The following is an 18945-nucleotide window of genomic DNA, read 5'->3' on the forward strand; positions in this document are numbered from 1 at the left end:
ATATAGACACACTACTATAACATCAGAAGTTGGTGGCCATTTTGAATATGTAATTACAACACCAATGTTCATTAATGCACAACATCTTAGAAGTAGCATGATACCATTGCTGCTGGAGAAACACCGATGTCCAAGTCTGTTTATTTATCCAAGATTTTTGTTTTGGCGGACATTTTGAAAAGTGACAGCCATTTTAATGAAAGTATTCTTGAAATAGGCAGCTGAATTTGGCATAGAATCATTCCTAGAGATCTGAAAACATGCAAAAATACTTACAACACATGATATTAATACTTTTTTTTTTTTTAAATTCTTAACGTTAACTGTTTAAAGTGAAATTTCAGGAAACTGGCGGCCGTTTTCAATATATACAATTAGCAAAGTTCGGTGATGCATAACATGCGTAACGCCATCCTCGTTCCGTTATCAAGTGATGGTTTTATAGATTTTTCATTCTTTGGGGTCCAAGCCTCAATACATTATGATATATATTGCACTATACAATAAGCTACAATAATTACTATACATTAATGCCTATACCCTATATTTACACACAACGGTCACAGATTTTGTATTGGAAAAGTGTCCTCATTTTGGTCGAAATGAATAATGTTCAAAAATCCTGAAGGCAGCGATGGCGTTCCATAGTTTCTAGTATCTTTGATTGTATGTAGCCTAGCCTAGGCCTAAATAACCCCTATAGTTTACTTTCCAAAAGAAGTACTGTTTTTATTTTCTACTAGAGGAGTTATGTCTAAAAAAACTATTGCATATTTTTACGACGCCGACGTAGGAAACTTTCATTATGGTTAGTATTATTTAATTAATCAATATTTACACGTAATTTTACCTTCCTCCTAGGCTGGCCTAGGCTAAATTAGCCTAGGCCTAGGGAGGTAGGCCTAGGGCCTAGGCCCCTAGGCCTAGACATGGTAGTTATGCCTATGCCTAATCCCAACCTAGGAAGGAGGTTAGTAGGCAGCGCCTAGCCTAGGCTGGTCTTGGATGCTAGGCAGGTACTAGAATACCAGGCCTAGCGGTCTTGAATCTGTGAACCGGTATTAATGCATTCATGCCAACATTTCGATAGTAAAAAATGGGTGTCTATATAAAACGAAGACCGTGAAATTTTCTATGGTCTTCGTTTTATAAACACCCTATATGGGTGTCTACAAAACGAAGACCGAAGACCCGATAAACGAAGACCACCAATTATTTCTCAATTATCTTATTGAAAGTATTTCAAAATCATCATAAAACAGTTGCCAAGTACATATATTTCATTATTTTATCACGATTGGGCGAAAAAAAAATGTAGGTCTTCGTTTTTCGGGTCTTCGGTCTTTGTTTTGTAGACACCCATATAGGGTGTCTAAAAAACGAAGACCCTTAATTATTTCGTCCATCCTATGTTGGTGTCACTACCAAATGACCGATGCTGCACATATGCGTCACTATATACCACATTCCTACTGTTTATTTTAACATGGAACAAGTTTATGAATGAAATATTCAAGGTTTTTGTAGGCCCCCAAAATACGCATACCGCTAGGCAAAGCCTTATTTTCGTTTAGAGGGTAGCAGCGCCAAGACGCACTCAGCCACCAGCCGTGGACGTACAACATTGGTTGCCACTTTGGAACTGGAATAAAGGGTAAATCATTCAATTGACTCAGATTCAGGCAACAATGTGCTAAGACGAATACTATATATACATAGCATGAAGTGATTTAAAAACATTATTTTCATCACAATTTAAAGAAAAAAATAATGTTTTTCTGGTCTTCAGTCTTCGTTTTGTAGACACCCATATACTGTAGGGTGTCTATAAAACGAAGACCCTTAAGTATTTCTTGATATTCCTTATTTTATTCCGATAAAATAATGAAATAGGTACTTGGCACCTGTTTTATGATGATTTTGAAATACTTTCAATATGATAATTGAGAAATAACTGGAGGTCTTCGTTTTTTGGGTCTTCGTTATAAAACGAAGACCCTTGAAAATTTCACAAACAGACGCCCAAAAAATTTCGTAATTTTGATTTTGTGACAGCCTGGCGTATTATCATCAAAATGAAAGAGAAAAAATAGGGGTCTTCGTTTTTGGGTCTTCGGTCTTCGTTTTATAGACACCCGTAAAAAATGGGAGAATATGGTGAGAAGCACCACCACCAAGCATTTAAAAAGGACCTTGTAGTCTCCCCCCCCCCCGGACCCGGGCCATAACGGGGCACTTGCCGGGACTGAGCCGGGGATGTACACATAGTTGTGTCCCCGTAGTGCCGGGACGTACCTAAAATTTACCCGTAGATGTATTAGCCTTGAAAGGGCCGGGAATTTTACATGTAGAGTAGCCAAGGTTTCAGGTGTGTAGACCTAGCCTAGTGCTGTCAGAACCGGGTCTGGTCCTACTAGCCTACACTGGCTTGGCATTCAGTCAACACTGTCTGTTTTGGTAATTAAAAAATCGCCTACCGGTACTTTAGGTCTACCATCATGGTTTCATTTTTTATATCACGGTATAAATTAAATAATAAAGATTGAACCTCCAACCTCACAACGCTGAGGACCGAGGTGGCGGCGCATGTGAGTAGTGTGAGCCAAGGCAAGGAAACCTGTTCTACTAAATTGTAATGTATTCATTTTCTTATTTAGGCCTAATTTCTGTTTTGATATTGAGTAATTAAATTCCATCAATCAGTTATTATACAATCAATCAATTATATTCTTTTTCTATGATCAATCTGTCAATCTGTCTCCTTTTTGTTCGCACTTTTCCAAACTTCCATGCTACATAGTGATACGCATGCGTAGTGCTTCCATCAAGCAAGCTTACCTACTGTACTTGGCCTAGCTCCTGCCTAGCTCACGCGTGCTTCTCTGATTTAAGCCTCAATCGCACTGGATTTATTTCAGTAAAACTAACCGTCTTGTCGGTAAGTTTGTCCGAAAAAATCCAGTGCGGATAGTCCCGCTCGGTTAACTTGACTGTCGCCGCCGGTTAGTTTTCGGGAGTGAAATTTACTCAGGAATTCCTACCGAGCTACTTTGACCGGCCTGGAAAATCCAATGCGAACAGCCACAGGTCGGTTAAATTAACCGAATCACGAGCCTCATTGTTCATTTCGGTAAGAACTAGCTAGAAAGTAAGTGCAAATCAGTGCGCGAAACAGATCAAGGGATCAGAAGGCTGTAGGTCATGTCAGTACGGGTCATGTTACGGGTCAAAATGTGCCGCCCTCAATAGTTAATTTTACACTACTCGGGAAAACTAACCGAGTTGAAAAGTCCAAGTGCGATTGACAGTAACATTTACCTTAGAAATGTTTACCGTGATGACGGTTACATATTCCCAAAATTTAATCCAGTGCGATTGAGGCTTTAGACGTAGACTAGATTTTTATACCTCCTTGCTTCAAGTAGGTCTTCTCAAGGGCTCATGATTCTTATAATGTGTATTCCAATAATACATTTATTTTTTTAACTTGTGTGTTTGATTGAATCACATTGTCTTGTGTCGGCTATGGATCTAGTTATTTCTCATGTGCTGGCCTTTTTAGGACAAGATACAAAATCTGGATTCAATACATGTCATAAAATGTGTTTTCAATGGGCTTAAATTAATACATCTGGGCTGGTATTTTAGCAACTGTAACTTTATGTCCAATTATTCAACAAAGGTCTGGTTCAACTATGTACCGTCATTTAAAAACGACTGCAGCACTCACAGAGATGCTGATACTTTTTCCGTGCACAGTATTGAAAGATAACATAAATATTGAGGTTTTTTGCGTAGTATTTTATTACAAAAAAGGGACCAGAAGGTTCACTCCTGACTGGATCCCTTTGCAGCACCCACCAGCCTTTTCCTACAGTATACATCAAATAACAATTTCAAACCTTGTAGTACACAAATTTCTGCCAGATATCTGGCAGGCCTAGGCCTAGTCTTTTGATATGCACATGAAATTTGATTTGTATTTGAGCAGATTGTGAGCTTCAACATGTTTTGATGTCTGTGTGGTGATGTTATTCTTGGCAATAATGTAAAAGAATAAGCTTTTATTACAAACATAGAAATTAGATTTTATTTCTCATAAATTCATTAATACTTTGTTGGCAATTGTGAAATCCCATTGTGTCAAAACCATCTGAAATTCTACTAATGTGTATAAAACTGAGTGGGAGCAGAGCTTGAGCTGTTGGCTGAGAGGTATTGTTCCTGCCTTGTGCTGAAGACCCATTACCTGGCCAGCATTGGGTTTAAAATTGGAGTCTGAGAGCTTGACTCCTCGAATAACCTTGATGATATTAGAGTTAGGTGGGTTAAGGACAATATTTGTATCCGTGTGTGTCTGTTATGTTGTAGTTAAGTCAGGTGGTGCTGCACTCTGGCTGCCACGTATTCCCAGGGGCCTAGCCCAAATTTCCAATTTCCAATTAGAATGAGGACCAATAAAGAATTATTTAAGAAAACAGACAAACGAATATTTTACATAAAATGGTTTCATCCTGAATGCTAATATTTTAATTTATTTACAGGTCCTGGACATCCAATGAAACCACATCGTCTGGCCTTAACACACAACCTGGTACTTAATTATGGTTTATACAAAAAATTACAGGTATGGTTTGATATATTCTTCCTTTTGCTTTTGTATCAAAGTAGTGTTATTCCAACATAGTATGTTATCTTGATACAGTTGCAAAGAAACGTAATTAGACGTTTGGCATACTGAAATTTTTATACCTCACACAGGTTCATACCAAGGATGACCAAACTTGAATTTTTCAAAATAATAATTTCATGTACATTATTAAAATTATTTCTTTTCACTGGATTGCCATCAGTAACCATAGTACTGCTTTTCAAAGTGGTTCTCCTGTTACAAAGTATACATTACTTAAAGTTAAAGTAAAGTAAACATATAGACAAAAAAGTATATCAAAAATGTATAAAGGTGAAAATGTTAACTAAATCACATTTGAATTAATATAGATGGAATTTTTGAATTCATTAATATTTTTTCGGTTGCAGTACAGTAGTTTATAATTTCAGCAGGTAAGTTGTTTTGAGGCTCTGAATTTAAAAGTTCTTTTACATAGAGTTTTTCCCAATATAGGTGTTACAGTTGAACTTGCCAAAATTGAATCCAAAATAGCATTGAAAAATTGTTTGACTTGGATAAAATTTGATTTTACTGATCTTTAATCAATGGAAAACACAACAATTTGGCATTTAAAATAAGTTCGACTTAGAAATTATTCGAGTTAGGCAAAGTTGAAAGTTTTACTTAATACTGTACTATTTTGGTATGAATCATTGAATTTAAACATTGATGATAAATAAGATGGTGTTTGACAAATACATTTTAAAAGTTTATACTAGTAGCTGTTCACTGCATCTTTCATTGTAATTGTTTAACATTGAACATGTACTCCATGTTCATAAAATTGCTATATATATTAGTACTATAGTATGAAGCCATGTCAGAAAAAGAAAAGTAGCTGTATGCCTTCAATTAGGATGACCGTAAAACTTTTCACTTTAATATACATACAGTACTGTAGAATTTTTTTGATACCTGAAATTGGCCTGTGTTATCACAAAAATTAAATAAAAATTGGGTTTTTTTTCACTGGTTTTCATTTTCTAATATTATTATTTTTTATCTTCAGGTGTATCGACCTTACAAAGCATCAGTTCATGACATGTGTCGGTTTCATTCAGAAGACTACATTGACTTCCTTCAGAAAGTCACACCTCAGAATATACAAAATTATACTAAAAGTCTAAGTCATTATAATGTTGGAGATGATTGCCCTGTTTTTCCTGGACTGTTTGACTTTTGTTCAATGTATACTGGTGCTTCATTAGAAGGGGCTTGTAAGCTCAACAATAATGTAAGTTTGTAGTTTAGGTTTCCACCAAGATCTTAGATCTTGTAGCCAGTGGCATATCAAGCGCAGGCTCCCCCCCCCCCAAACAAAAAAGCTAGCACCCCCTGCCGCGCACCATATACCCCCAATTGAACTACTCAAGCCAAAAAAATCTCGCTCGAGTAGTTAAATATCATCGCGTATTGCCTTATTTTGTAGCGCCTCCTCACTTAATCATCATGCCGACCTTTGCGCACCCTATCAGGCCCCCCCCCCAAATTTCAAGACTCCCAGATACACCGCTGCTTATAGCACAATGTGCAATTTCTGCGTACAAATTCTGTAAAAATGTAGTGTTCAATAAGTAGGACGCCCTCTCGCAAAAGCAAGTACTTTCAAAGATTTCATAAATTAAGTGGCAAACTCTTCGATTTCTGCATGCAAATTCTTTGACAATGGTAGCAATTCATTGCGCTGATTTTCTAGGGTGCCCTTTATCAAAAACAAGTACTTTTCACTTTAGGTCGGTGCTTCTAATAATTGTAAATCGTAGAATGTGCTATCTTTAGTTTATAAGATCTTTGTAAGAAATAGACAATTAGTCAGTTTTTTGTTTGGATATAAAATCAGAATGAAAAGGAAGCGGGCAGTGTTTTCTTTGGTAAACAATCTTTGCTGAAGGCAATGTGACTCACAATTAAATAAAAATAATTATATTGTAATGTATTATTCCAATTAATAAATGTCTGTAAATTTAACCTTTTGCTGATTAAATTTCATATGAAATTAAATAAAACGCATAACGGTTATTTCATGAAATATTGTTTGAAGGTTTGCATGGCGAAGTAATAATACTGCTTACGGACACCACATAGGTAGTTCTGAAAAAGAACTGTTGTTGTTGGTTAAGAAACTTGTGACATCTCGATTGAGTTGCTTCAATCACCTCAGCTATTGTTTAGGTTTCAACCAATCACCAGCAAGTCTCACCAATCAAAACATATATTTCACTGTTTTGGGATTTCCGCAGATATTATTCTCCTGAAGATGATTGCAGATTGCATCTTTCTATATCTATCTATTAATCTCTGTCTATCTGCCTGTCTGTCTATCTATCTGCTGTAAAACCTCGAATTGAAGCCCAGTGGGCTTAATCTTGAGATGAAGCCCATCTCGAATTGAAGCCCCCTCTTTAGTTTGCAAAATTAGCCTAGAAAAGAAGCCCATCTCGAACAGAAGCCCATGATTTAATGCCAGTTAAATACACTCTACGATACAGATTGATGTTACAGTACCTTATTTATTGTTTCATAGTACAAATTCACAAAATTTACAGCAATCATTTTGAAAAGAAGTCCCCCTCTTGACTTTGCCCTAAAAGAAGCCCATCTCAAAAAGGAGCCCATGTAAAGTTTGCAAATAACAAAAGCTCAGGGCTTCAATTCAAGGTTTTACAGTATCTCTCTGTCTATCTATCTAATTATACATAACCTAGTGCTGAGGCATCAGTTATTTGATTTTAAATATATATTTTTTGCAGCTGTGTGACATTGCTATTAATTGGTCAGGAGGTTTACATCATGCAAAAAAGTTTGAAGCATCTGGTTTCTGCTATGTCAATGACATTGTTATAGCTATATTAGAGTTATTAAAGTAAGTTCTGTTTTTATTTTATTTCAATTTTTATGTTGTATTAGGGATAGCAAATAGACTTAAAAACAGAAAAAAATCTTAGTACACACATTTCTTATTTATTAATTACTTTCAGTAGTTTTTCCACCCTGAAAGATCACACTTCCTTACTTGGCAGTGCACGATAGGGGAGCCGTAGGCTTGTCCTCGGTGGAAGCTACCGGAGCCTGGCAAACTGATGCCAAGGTACCTTCGTGTACCCGTTTCTGATGGCAACACTCTCTTAAAATTGGGGGTGCGCACCAATCTCTCCCCCCCCCCCCCTATCGTGTTCATGCCTTTTCATTACATAATTTTTTGGGGGTTTTTTTGTGGTATAAAAGCGCCTTGAGACAGGTTTTTCTGTGGAAGGCGCTATATAAATACATGACAATTGACAATTATTGGGCAATTTAAATAAGTTCTGTGTATGTATACTGTAAAAGAATTTAAAATACTGCAAATTTAGCACATTTTGTGCTACATTTTAGATAAAACATTTTCTTAACAATAAACACATTATTGATAATGATTTAGTGATAGTGATTGTAATAAATTGTACTCTATTATATAATTGAACTTTCAATTTTTTGTAGATACCATCCTAGAGTACTGTATATAGATATTGATATTCACCATGGCGATGGAGTTCAGGAAGCCTTTTATCTCACAGATCGTGTTATGACTGTTTCGTTTCATAAATATGGTAACCAATTCTTTCCTGGTACAGGTAGGCTTTTTCTCTATTTCATACTAGTACAGTAGCCTTTTGGGGAAAAAGAAACACAATTCTTTGGGGATAAAAAAAAATTAGATGTATTTTTTTCATTATTGTTTGACAACTGTATAATTGAAGCCTTCAAAGCCCCTAAATTTTCATAGTTTTAATATAATAATAATAATTTGTACAGTGCATAAATATTTAAAAATATCTCAATGCGCTGTAGGAGTTGATTAAAATATGAGTGGTAAAAGGTGTGTTTTATTCTAAGGGTGTGTTTGGGCGAGAACAGGAAAAATTTACATCTAGAGTTCTTATGGTATTGTGTCCGCAGGTGGTCTCCCGATTCGTGCAGAACTCGGCTTTCAAAAAACCATTAACCTCTGACGAAAGACCTAAGGAATTATGCAAATGATGAGTTTTATCAAGTTTCCCTGGATCCTTGCATCGCCCCACGCTTCAATGAAGAAACGGACATTGGCGTTGGCACACTGCATAATGTTGTTGTCTCAAAATCAAGTAATGAAATGACTGAAAAAACTACAACAATAAGCTTCATAAAGCATAGGGCCTACATTAAAAACTCCCAATAAATCGCAGATGTGCGTTTTGGGCGTATAGACCCAGAATAAACTTTTATTCGTTTGGCAATGGTAGTATAAAACAAAAAATTACTGCCATTGTTAAACGAATAATTAGCATACGATCTCGTATGCATGCGATGGACGTAGTAGCCTAGGCTACTATGTAATAGAGTAACGATTTGGATTCTAGGCTAGCCGTCCGTTGAAATATTGTATTTTATCGAGCTTTTCACTATTGTTTTTGGAATTAAACTGTAAAAAAATCAGAGACCATGAAAATTTAAACAGACTTTACTTCTGGCACGTGTTGAAACAATTAAAGAGCAATCAAAAAGGCATTACATCATAAAGAATGCTCCCTGTTGCTAAATTGCTCCTCCAAAACACTGCAATTTGCAGCGTTGGATTATCAGCGGATATCAGCAGGTGGGCCGCGTTTAACACCCGTTGGACGAGAACTGGAAATGGCTTGTGCTTGGTGCCAGAAGTCGACTGTTCTATTATTTTCGAAGGGTGTTTATTGTGGGAGAAAGAATAGGCAATTAGTCGGTTTATCCAAGTAAGTATTCACAAAGTAGACCCGGATTTATACCGTGTTAGACTCCACAAAAACTCGCCCGAACACACCCTAAGAGTAATGAAATTGATAAGCTTTAGTCTTGCTGTCGTTCAACATAAGGAAATGGTTGACTGTCCAGATCTTGATGTCAGAAATACACTTTGCGGTTTTGGGCAACATCCGACCACACCTAATTATGCTCTCATCAGGGTCATCGTACATCCCCCCCCCCCCGTTTTCTGGAATATCAGACTTCCTCCCGGGCAAATCCTGCGGCGCCAATTGTGTCTTGTGTCTATTATTACTGTATGTTTAAAAAGTCTTAAGAGTAATGAAAACCATACATAGCTTTAAAATGTATAGCTTGAACTTATATCTTAGTTGAACATTGAAAATATAAACTGTTTCACTATTAGCTCTGCTTTGTTGATTTTATTGATGGAATTCCACAAATTTACAGCTGTAACATTCGGTCATAACTTGCCTGCCTTTTCAATATTGAACAGAGCGGTAGAATACAGTCGGCAAGGGCTAGCACTAAATCGCTATCAAGATTCTTTAATGCAAATCTTCAAATATAGGCACTCGAATTATATAATTATTGATATTATTGTAAAATTCAAATTGCATGTGAAAATAAAAAATATGTGTATCAGAGAACAAGAAACATCTTTTCAACTTTCTTTTCATGTAATTTTCGATGAAAAGCATGGAATAAAGTTTATCTGTATCTGCAACATGTTCTGGTGGTCTGTTGTTAAAGTTTAGGTAAAGGTAAAGGTAGGAGAATAACCCATAACTTGCAGTGTCACTGTGCTGATTGTGTATGGACGTGGTCTGTGACTACCTAGCAGCCGTAAAGAGGTGCTTAAACTGGGCATCCATTTTAAGTCCTTATCTGAAAAGATTCTAATTCCTGAAAAGATCCTTATCTGAAAAGATCCTAATTCCGGAATAAAATTCGGTGCTGTTTACACTGGCGACTCTGGAATGCACCCGGGTTGTCCTACGCTGAATGCATCCCGCACGTCCATCCCGGAATGTCTGGCCACCCGAGTCGGACTTTTTGACGTTTACACTAACCACTATTTGGGAGATTTTAACCCAAGTATTGGAAAATCCTTGGTTACGTCCGGAATATTGCTTGGAGTGTAAAAGGAGTATTGGTTCTACCAACCAAACCCTGGAAGAAGAGCGGCTGGAACAAGCGCCGATGTTAAGGCTGTAGCTAGCAGCGCCCCCGCCTTAGCGTTCGGCCACTCGACTTGATTGACACTCCGTAAATATCTGTTGTACTGTATGTACATACAGTAATCATATGCTTAAATTGTTGTTTTGCTTGTAGGAGATATGTATGAAATAGGGATGGAAAGTGGTCGTTATTATTCTGTCAATGTACCATTGAAGGATGGGATTGATGATGCTATGTATTCAGAACTTTTCAAACCAGTCATTCAAAGTGTTATGGAGTATTACAGACCAACTTGTATAGTTTTACAAGTAAGTAACTCATTATATCCTTTATTCCTCTTTAAAATATAAAATGATACAAGGATAAAATATAAAAATAATATACAATTCCAAAAATAAATAAGTAAGGCTTACAGTTTAAAAGACATTAAACTATACAAGAGAGAAAAGCAAAAATTAAAATATAAAAAAAAAAAAAAAAAAAAAAAAAAATAAGAACAAGCTGTCAACAATTAGACCCAGGCCCAGAGTTAAAAATTCAGTAAAAGGGATCGACAGGTGTCAGTCACCTTATCTCCCAGGCTGGGCTGTATTTGGAATTCCAGATATTATTTGATTCAGTTTATCCTAGTTAAAGTAAATATAAATTAAGGATGGATGAATAGCATAATAACAAAACTTGATTATAAACAGAAAGACAGGGCAACTAAATTGTCAGAGTTTACAAAAACATGATATTTTCCAAGATATTAAAAGCATTTATATTACTACGTTCTGTTCAACATAAATTTATTAAAAAACACTACTTACAAGAAAGTCACTATGCCACATAGAACTCAGAAAGTTGTTTCAAGGAAAACCTCAAAAGTATCCTTAATGTGATTATGACATTAAATATAAATTGTACTAAAATATCCTTAACATATTTTTTTTCCAAGTGTGGTGCAGATTCACTTGGCTGTGATAGACTAGGCTGTTTCAACCTCAGTATCAAAGGTCATGGAGAGTGTGTAAATTACATCAAATCATTCAATCTACCTTTGCTAGTTCTTGGTGGTGGAGGTTACACTGTCAAAAATGTTGCAAGGTGTTGGTAAGTTTTTATTTCATCATACTGTATATTATATATGAGCTGAACAAGTGGCAAAGAGGTATTTTTCTCACTTTTTTAAACTCAGTGATTGATTATAGTAACAAATGGTGTACATATGTCATAGCAAGCATAGCCCTTAAACAAAGTTGTTAAAATTTAATGAAATGTAATATACGATAGGCCTCCATGGTCTAACTTTATTATGCTTGCCTTAAATATGTACCAAAATGTGGATAGCTGTTGTAACTATTCAAAAATAATGGACAATACTTCATATTTACTTTGAACAAGTAAACTCAATGTGTATTCAAGAGATATATTTAACCGTTTATTGTTTTGTATAACCACAAATTATGTACCTGGCTCACTTGATTTATTATCGTGTCTAATCAATATTATGTATTAACTAAACATAAGTAATGTATACATTATGTTTTACAGGACTTATGAAACTGCTCTGCTACTAGATGAGGAAATCAATAATGAGCTTCCATACAATGGTAAGTTAAAAATCATATTTGACACTCATACACTATTAAATTTAATTTTGTATATTTGTATAGAGTACTACAGTGTTACGTCACGATACCACGTGATACTACTCCGTTGATATCGTTGCAAAATGCATTCAACCTGACGCCATTTTTGCCACTGACAAGCAACTGATCCCAATTTCTAACCTAATTATTTAGATGTTGTATCTTACTTTTTCTTTGTAAATTTTAATTGATAATTAAAATATAATGCGAGCTTTTGTGTTTTTAGTACATTTTAATGGTAAAATATTAGATTTTAAAATGCCTATTTCAGAAAGCCTGTGCAGTCATTCAGGCGTAATGAAAGGTAACCTACGTCTGTTGACAACAGAGAGCGCCACCTAGCGTCATGACGACACGAGTGTGGTACTCTATAGGAGGTGAAAATCGCTTAATATTTAAAAGCAGGACTTTTTCTCACGACCAAAAATAACTCCACTCCCTAAGCCTCATTAAGAGACTTGGTTTATAAAGCATCGTTCCATCATGTAAGTGGCGAGTATACTTGCTGTTGGATGTAAAGGAAATTTAACCAAAATATTATCATTCACTCAATTACTTTTTTGTAGATTACTTTGAGTATTTTGGAACAGATTTCACACTCCACCCTGACACAACTACACGGATAGAAAATAGCAATTCTAGAGCAGTAAGTTCACCTGTTTTTATCTCCATGATAATTTCACAAAAATAACCTTAAACCGTAATCCAGACAATTCAAACAGACAGTATATGCTCATCATTGTCATTATACTTCCTATTGATAATTATATAAAATGAAATTTACTTACAAAATCTATGGTTTATATAGTACATAGATCAAGTAAGGCAGTCGGTTCAGGACAATCTGAAGTGTTTACAGCATGCTCCAAGTGTTCAGATGCAGCATGTTCCAAACAGTATACTTAGTCTAGAAACAACAGAAGAACCAGACCCTGATTCTAGAAACAATCAAGTAGAGCAAGACAACAGGTACCTATTTTTAATCAGAATATCAGTCAGTATTATATAACTGAATTATGTTCATTTAATGTAGGTGTTGCAGGATATAAATAAATAAGAATATTTACAATTGACACAATTTGCAAACTTAAAAATACAGTAGTGATAGAGTGAAACTCATGCTCAATTGCTTTCAACTTTAACATTATCAACTGTAACATTACTGTTTGGCTATGCTTCAGTGCGCTGGCCGTCTTACCCTTTCAGACAGAGCAAGGCTGTAACTACTACCGCAGTATTACGGCAACAATACTAGGCTGCTTGATGATCTAAAGTAAGCTGGAATATTGGCGTCTCGACCCTTTCAGAAATAAACCCATGCTAGTGTGCTTACCACAATATTGCGGTATTGCAGCTCTTTCTGAAAGGTGTTTTGTAGTGCCTAATCCAGCTTCTGATGTATAAAGCCTTGTGACTATGGTTGCAGATACGGTCAGAATGCCAACCACATTGTAGAAGTGGTTTAGCGCAGTGGGAACGGTTTGGTTTCCCAACCTCGAGGTCGGGGTTTCAATCCTCTCGCTGTGCATTTCGCTTGTGTCCTTGGGCAAGGCACTTTATCTACATTGCTTCTCTCCACCCAGGAGTATGAATGGGTACCTGGTAGGGTTTATTGCCAAAATGCACTGATGTTGCTGCTGCAACTTTATGGAACAGTTTGTGTTCTATAGGTGTCTAATCCAATGACCGGTGGTAGTAATGTGAAGCGCTTAGAGGCCTTGTTGGCATTAAGCGCTATATAAATATAACATATTATTATTATTGTGTGTATCTGCTACTACATATAGTGTGTGTGTGTGTGTTTGATATTTGCTCAATATCCAGTATGCAATGTTCAATCAAATAATCAGTTGTTAATTTATCATTCTTAGTTTTCTTATCAGTCTTTTTGTGTAATGTTTTTGTTCAAGCCTTTAAATCAATATCATAGCTTTCTTTAGGACCATAAATGATATGTAAATCTAAAACTAGTTTATTTCTTCAGATGGTTTATAGCTTTATTTAACACTTTATAGTATTTTGTGAATTAAACATTTTTTTTCTTTTTGTACCCTACAGGATTGATGCAGCCAATGAATTTTACGATGGTGACAAAGACCAAGATAAAGAAGATGGTGTTTTAGATGTATGATGATAAACTCAACGATTACTAGTAACATTCTGTATCAAAGTGCCCACATCATTCACTCATCTTGTACCTGGATTATTTTTATCTTTTTTAAAATTATTTATGGCCACATCATTTATTCATTTGCATCTGGATTATTTTTGAACATTTTTTTTTATTTACTTTTATTGTCATCCAGTGGGCCAGTAACTGTATGGAACACACTAAAAGGCAAGACACTTTTTATTCCTTGTTTTTTGTACTTATTTTTCATCGGAGGAATAAAAATAAAAATGAGAGGAGAAAATAAAAATTAATTTTATTGGTGAATGTAAAATAGGATGGTTAAATACTTCAGATTTATATAATTATAAAGAAATTTACATACCTTATCTTTGGAGATTTCAGGGCAGCAGAGGGTGTAATAAAAATAAAGATAATTTTTTTTTTAATTTCCACATTTTCGTGACTGCGGGTGCGCTAATTGGTCAAAAATAAAATTTTATTTTTATTCGAAATCATCAATTTGCAGTCAGCGGGTTCGCTAAACAAGGTATAAAAAGTCTTGCCTAAGCCGTCAGGAGTAGAAGTGTTTTAGTTGTGAGAAATTTCTGGGGTTTTAGAAGGCTTGAACCCAGAACCATGCGATTGAAATTCAAACATCCTAACCACTAAACAGCTCCATTCCATTTATTAACTGTTTTACTGTTTTTGGTACAGCTTCATTTACAATCTATTAAACATGGTTTACTTTTCTGTTATTTGTTCAGTAAACATTGAGGTGTAGTATACCAGAATTTAATTGATGCCATTTTGAAAATGGAACAGTACAGTATACCTAAATTCTGCAAAAAAAAATTGAAGTAATTTGATTTCAGCCAATTTGTGTATCAAGATACATGAAAAAAAGCAAAGTGGGATAGGGGATTATGGAGATTGCCTTTTCAGGGATTATTGGTCATTCACCCTTGCATAAAACATTAAAAATTGTACCACTGCAGCGAATTATCATATAGATCTTCTTGTCAATTGCACATTTTACAAGAAATAGAACCAAATCCTGACCTTCAACTTTAAAAAAAAATTACACTCATCACTTTCAGGATGGAACAAAATTTAATAAACCAAGTCTCTTATTGAGGCCTAGGGAGTGGAGTTGATTTAGTGGTGAGAAAAAGTCCTGCTGTGACAGGACCTTAGGATTAGAAAGCAAACATCTTAACTACTTAGTTAATCAACTTCACTCCACCCTTCATTGAGGTCAGATTGCAAAAATGTTAGAAATTGTGGCTTTATCCTTTATTAACCATATCATTTTGAGGCTGTTTTCAAGTGGTTGAGTGTAGTACAAATATGTTCATTTAAAACCAAATTTGATTGATCAGAAATGTTCATTACAGCTTAAAACATACTGTAACTACAGTTAAGTCAAACACAAATCAGAAACCAAATGAGATTTCTTCTCCATCAGTTCTTCTGTAGGTGCTCCACTGTACAGTGCCCACAACACATTCCACATAGATTCATCTCCATTTCTTTACAGTTGCAGCAAGTGCCTTTCAGCACACCACATTACGGCACCATTGGTCATCATTTGCGGTCCAAGTATTTTGTTGTAATCTAGCTCCAATCTTCTTACATTCGATCAATAATGGAGGCGTTTAGATGTGTTTATTCATTTTTTTAAGATGTAGGTGCTGTTGCGTTTTCCTTTGGCAATAGGCAGTCAAGTTTATTTTACCACTAGCTGCTTGTTTCTTAAACAAAATAACCCTTTTTCAAGGACAGTATCCCACAACCATTATGATTTGCTTTTAAACTAGCAGTTTTCGAATTGTGAATTCAGTTTGGATTTGGGAAACCCAGAAGAACCCATTCCAGTGGGGTCTTTCTGGTGTTGCATTGAGCAGTACACTGGTAGTTAATCCCTTACTCTTTTCCAAACTGAATGAATAGCTGTCTACAATGTTTAATTATGAGGCTTGTAGCCCTTGATCTAAAAACTTCTGTAGCTTCTCTTTATTTTTGTTTTGAGTGCTTATTGACTAAGTACCCTTTTGTATATATTTATTAGTCTAAATTTATTTAAAAACTTTTGACCCTTTTAAATTAAATTTAGCCCAGTGAATCATTTTTAAAACAGAAATAATAATGCATTATTTTTGTCAACTTTAAAGGTCAAGATTTGAGTCTAAGTCTGATGTATTATTTTTGTCTTATAATAGTATGATTTTGTGCATATTGACACTAGGACCAACCATATACCATCTTTGTTGCAGAGATACAATTTATTGTGTTTTAGGTGGGTCAATGAACTTTAACCCCAAAAAGGCAATTTCTACATTCATTTTTTTTACTCTTAAATTAAGAAATGGTATATCTAGATACCATTGATACTGTTGATCTCAGTTTCTTGTGGATCATTTTAAGTGCCACATAAAGCACTATTAAATCAAAATTATAACATGACCTCAAATTTAAAGGCCAAGGCTTTTCACTATGGTTATAGTTTATTTTACTATAGGGTCATAGTTTTTTTTCTAGTATAAGTTAGTTTACTTAAAAAAAAAATTCAACCATATACAGTACCATATTATTTTGCTGGGATATAATTTATAGTGTTTTTATTGACCTTCATGCCGTCGAAAAGTCAATTTCGCCACTCATATCCCTTATTTTTACGAACGGCATAATTTTAATTTTAACCTCACAGATCAAAATAGCTAATGTACATTAAGGTTTTATTTCGAAAAAGCAGTGAATTCGACTTCCATCTTTGGTGGAAATAGAATTCACTACTTCTTCTCAAACCATGTTTGTATAATCCTTACCTACACAATGAAAGTGAAATCACAGCCTTTTTCTAATCTCTTTTGTATATTTGCTCTAAATTTTGTTAATTTGTTTACCAACAGCCTAACATAGATGTTAAATGTACATATCCTGTAGTGTGTAAAGCAAGTGGATTATACGGTGTAAAATAATAAATCTGTTAAAATATTCACTATGTTTTAGACTTGTGTCTTTAAGACTTTACTATTTTTTTCTGGCTATTTGTTTTAAATTTACATTTAGATTTACATGTTTAAAATGTTATTTATTTATTACAAGAAACTTTTGTAGGTTAAGTCACATAACGATTTAAAGTTTAAAAATGCAATGAAGTGCTTTGTAGCAGAGGTATTGTTACAGTGCTGATTACTTACAAGCAAAAGCATTTACATTTAAAGAATAGCATAACAGTTATGACAATCATCAGATATAGGACAGTAAATAAAAATGGAAAATATTTTAACTAAATGAACATGAAAAATACTGTAATGTATACACTGTATATCACAAGACCAACAATGCTCACTGAATTATTTTGTTAGTATTTAAACATAATAAAAATAATATAAAGAAGTTCATAGATTTTCCTATAATTCACAATAAAACTTATTTTTTAATTTATGTAAAACACCCCAATAAGCAAAGAATACATACTAATAATTGGCATTTGGACTGTACGTTGTGTAATGCAGAATTAAATATTCTTAAATTCCCTACAAAAACGGTGTGTTTTAAGCAAATATTTACTGAGAAAATGCAGTTCATCTTTCTGCAATGGGCCTAGCTCGCGTCGCTCGAGTTCACTGGGAATCTATGGTAAGTGTATCTCCGTGGTCAGATCAAGTATTGATTAAAGAGTTCTATGAAAAATAGATAAAATAAAAATTATACAAATCAAATACTGTATTCAGTGTCTAAAGAAAAAGGCGTTCCGACAAGACTTCTTATCCAATCAAATTGATTTTTAGCTTAACAGACAGCTTGATTATTCTATTTTTAAGTAAAGAAACATCTGTTACAATCGGCCCACGCTTTCAGAAATGATTTTTGTAAAACAGGATCGCAAAATGACCTTTCTTTAAAAAAAAAAAAAAGAAGACAAGCCACTGACTATATAGCCTAACATTACATTATAACTGAATAAATAAGGAACACGTTGCAAAAAGAGCCAGAAAAATCAGGCCAATCTGGAGCGGAGCAGAATTTGGCAGTAGGGGGTGCGTGCACAAATTTAAGGAAATATTACCTGTAGATGGCCGGATATGACACTTTTATATAGTAAAATTCATCATCACATCACTATTATATAGTCAAAAGTATCGGCGATTTTCGGCAACCAGAGATATTTAATTAGTATGTGTAATGTACACATAAAACTTAAAAACATTCTCTTTGTTGTATTTACTTTACCTACTTCAAAGCCATGAGTCCAAAACCACCTCAGCCCCACCATGGTTGGGGCCGAAGTGAGAAAATATGAGGAAATATTACCTTTAGATGGCCGGAAATGACACTTTTATTCAGTAAAACTCACCAATCACATAACCATTATAATTATAGTTAGAGTGCTCTAATTATAGTCAAAATGAAGCGCCAACTCATGCAGGGCCGTAGCCACCGGTACGGTTGGTCAGGTTTCAACCTGACCACTTTTTGACAGACCACAAGTAAAATAATTAGGTTTTGAATAGGAAAAAAGGTGCTAAATTCCACCTGTATGTTTAGACTCAACCTACTCTCTCTTTGACATAACTCAGGAACCGTTA

General features: G+C 34.9%; 1 protein-coding gene across 1 annotated transcript; it reads left to right on the plus strand.

Moving 5' to 3' along the window:
* The first annotated feature begins 653 nt into the window (after positions 1 to 653).
* On the plus strand, positions 654 to 14641 carry LOC117120409 (histone deacetylase 3-like). Its single transcript, XM_033265455.1, has 11 exons — positions 654 to 808; positions 4545 to 4627; positions 5682 to 5906; positions 7423 to 7535; positions 8150 to 8283; positions 10763 to 10917; positions 11547 to 11701; positions 12143 to 12201; positions 12807 to 12886; positions 13049 to 13209; positions 14299 to 14641. The coding sequence occupies exons 1-11, from the start codon at positions 751 to 753 to the stop codon at positions 14369 to 14371; spliced, it is 1296 nt and encodes a 431-aa protein (XP_033121346.1). The 5' UTR covers positions 654 to 750; the 3' UTR covers positions 14372 to 14641.
* Positions 14642 to 18945: the final 4304 nt, after the last annotated feature.

This window comes from Anneissia japonica, unplaced genomic scaffold (assembly GCF_011630105.1).
Source record: "Anneissia japonica isolate Jap-2015-1 unplaced genomic scaffold, ASM1163010v1 scaffold287953_len805160_cov178, whole genome shotgun sequence".
NCBI classification, from domain to species: domain Eukaryota; kingdom Metazoa; phylum Echinodermata; class Crinoidea; order Comatulida; family Comatulidae; genus Anneissia; species Anneissia japonica.

What these genes read in the sequence shown, in the direction of transcription:
- LOC117120409 (XM_033265455.1), top strand. Translation starts at nt 751, where the DNA reads ATGTCTAAAAAAACTATTGCATATTTTTACGACGCCGACGTAGGAAAC. An exon ending in AAAAATGTTGCAAGGTGTTG is followed by an intron (nt 11,702 to 12,142) that starts GTAAGTTTTTAT and finishes TATGTTTTACAG; the next exon opens with GACTTATGAAACTGCTCTGC. An exon ending in CAAGTAGAGCAAGACAACAG is followed by an intron (nt 13,210 to 14,298) that starts GTACCTATTTTT and finishes TGTACCCTACAG; the next exon opens with GATTGATGCAGCCAATGAAT.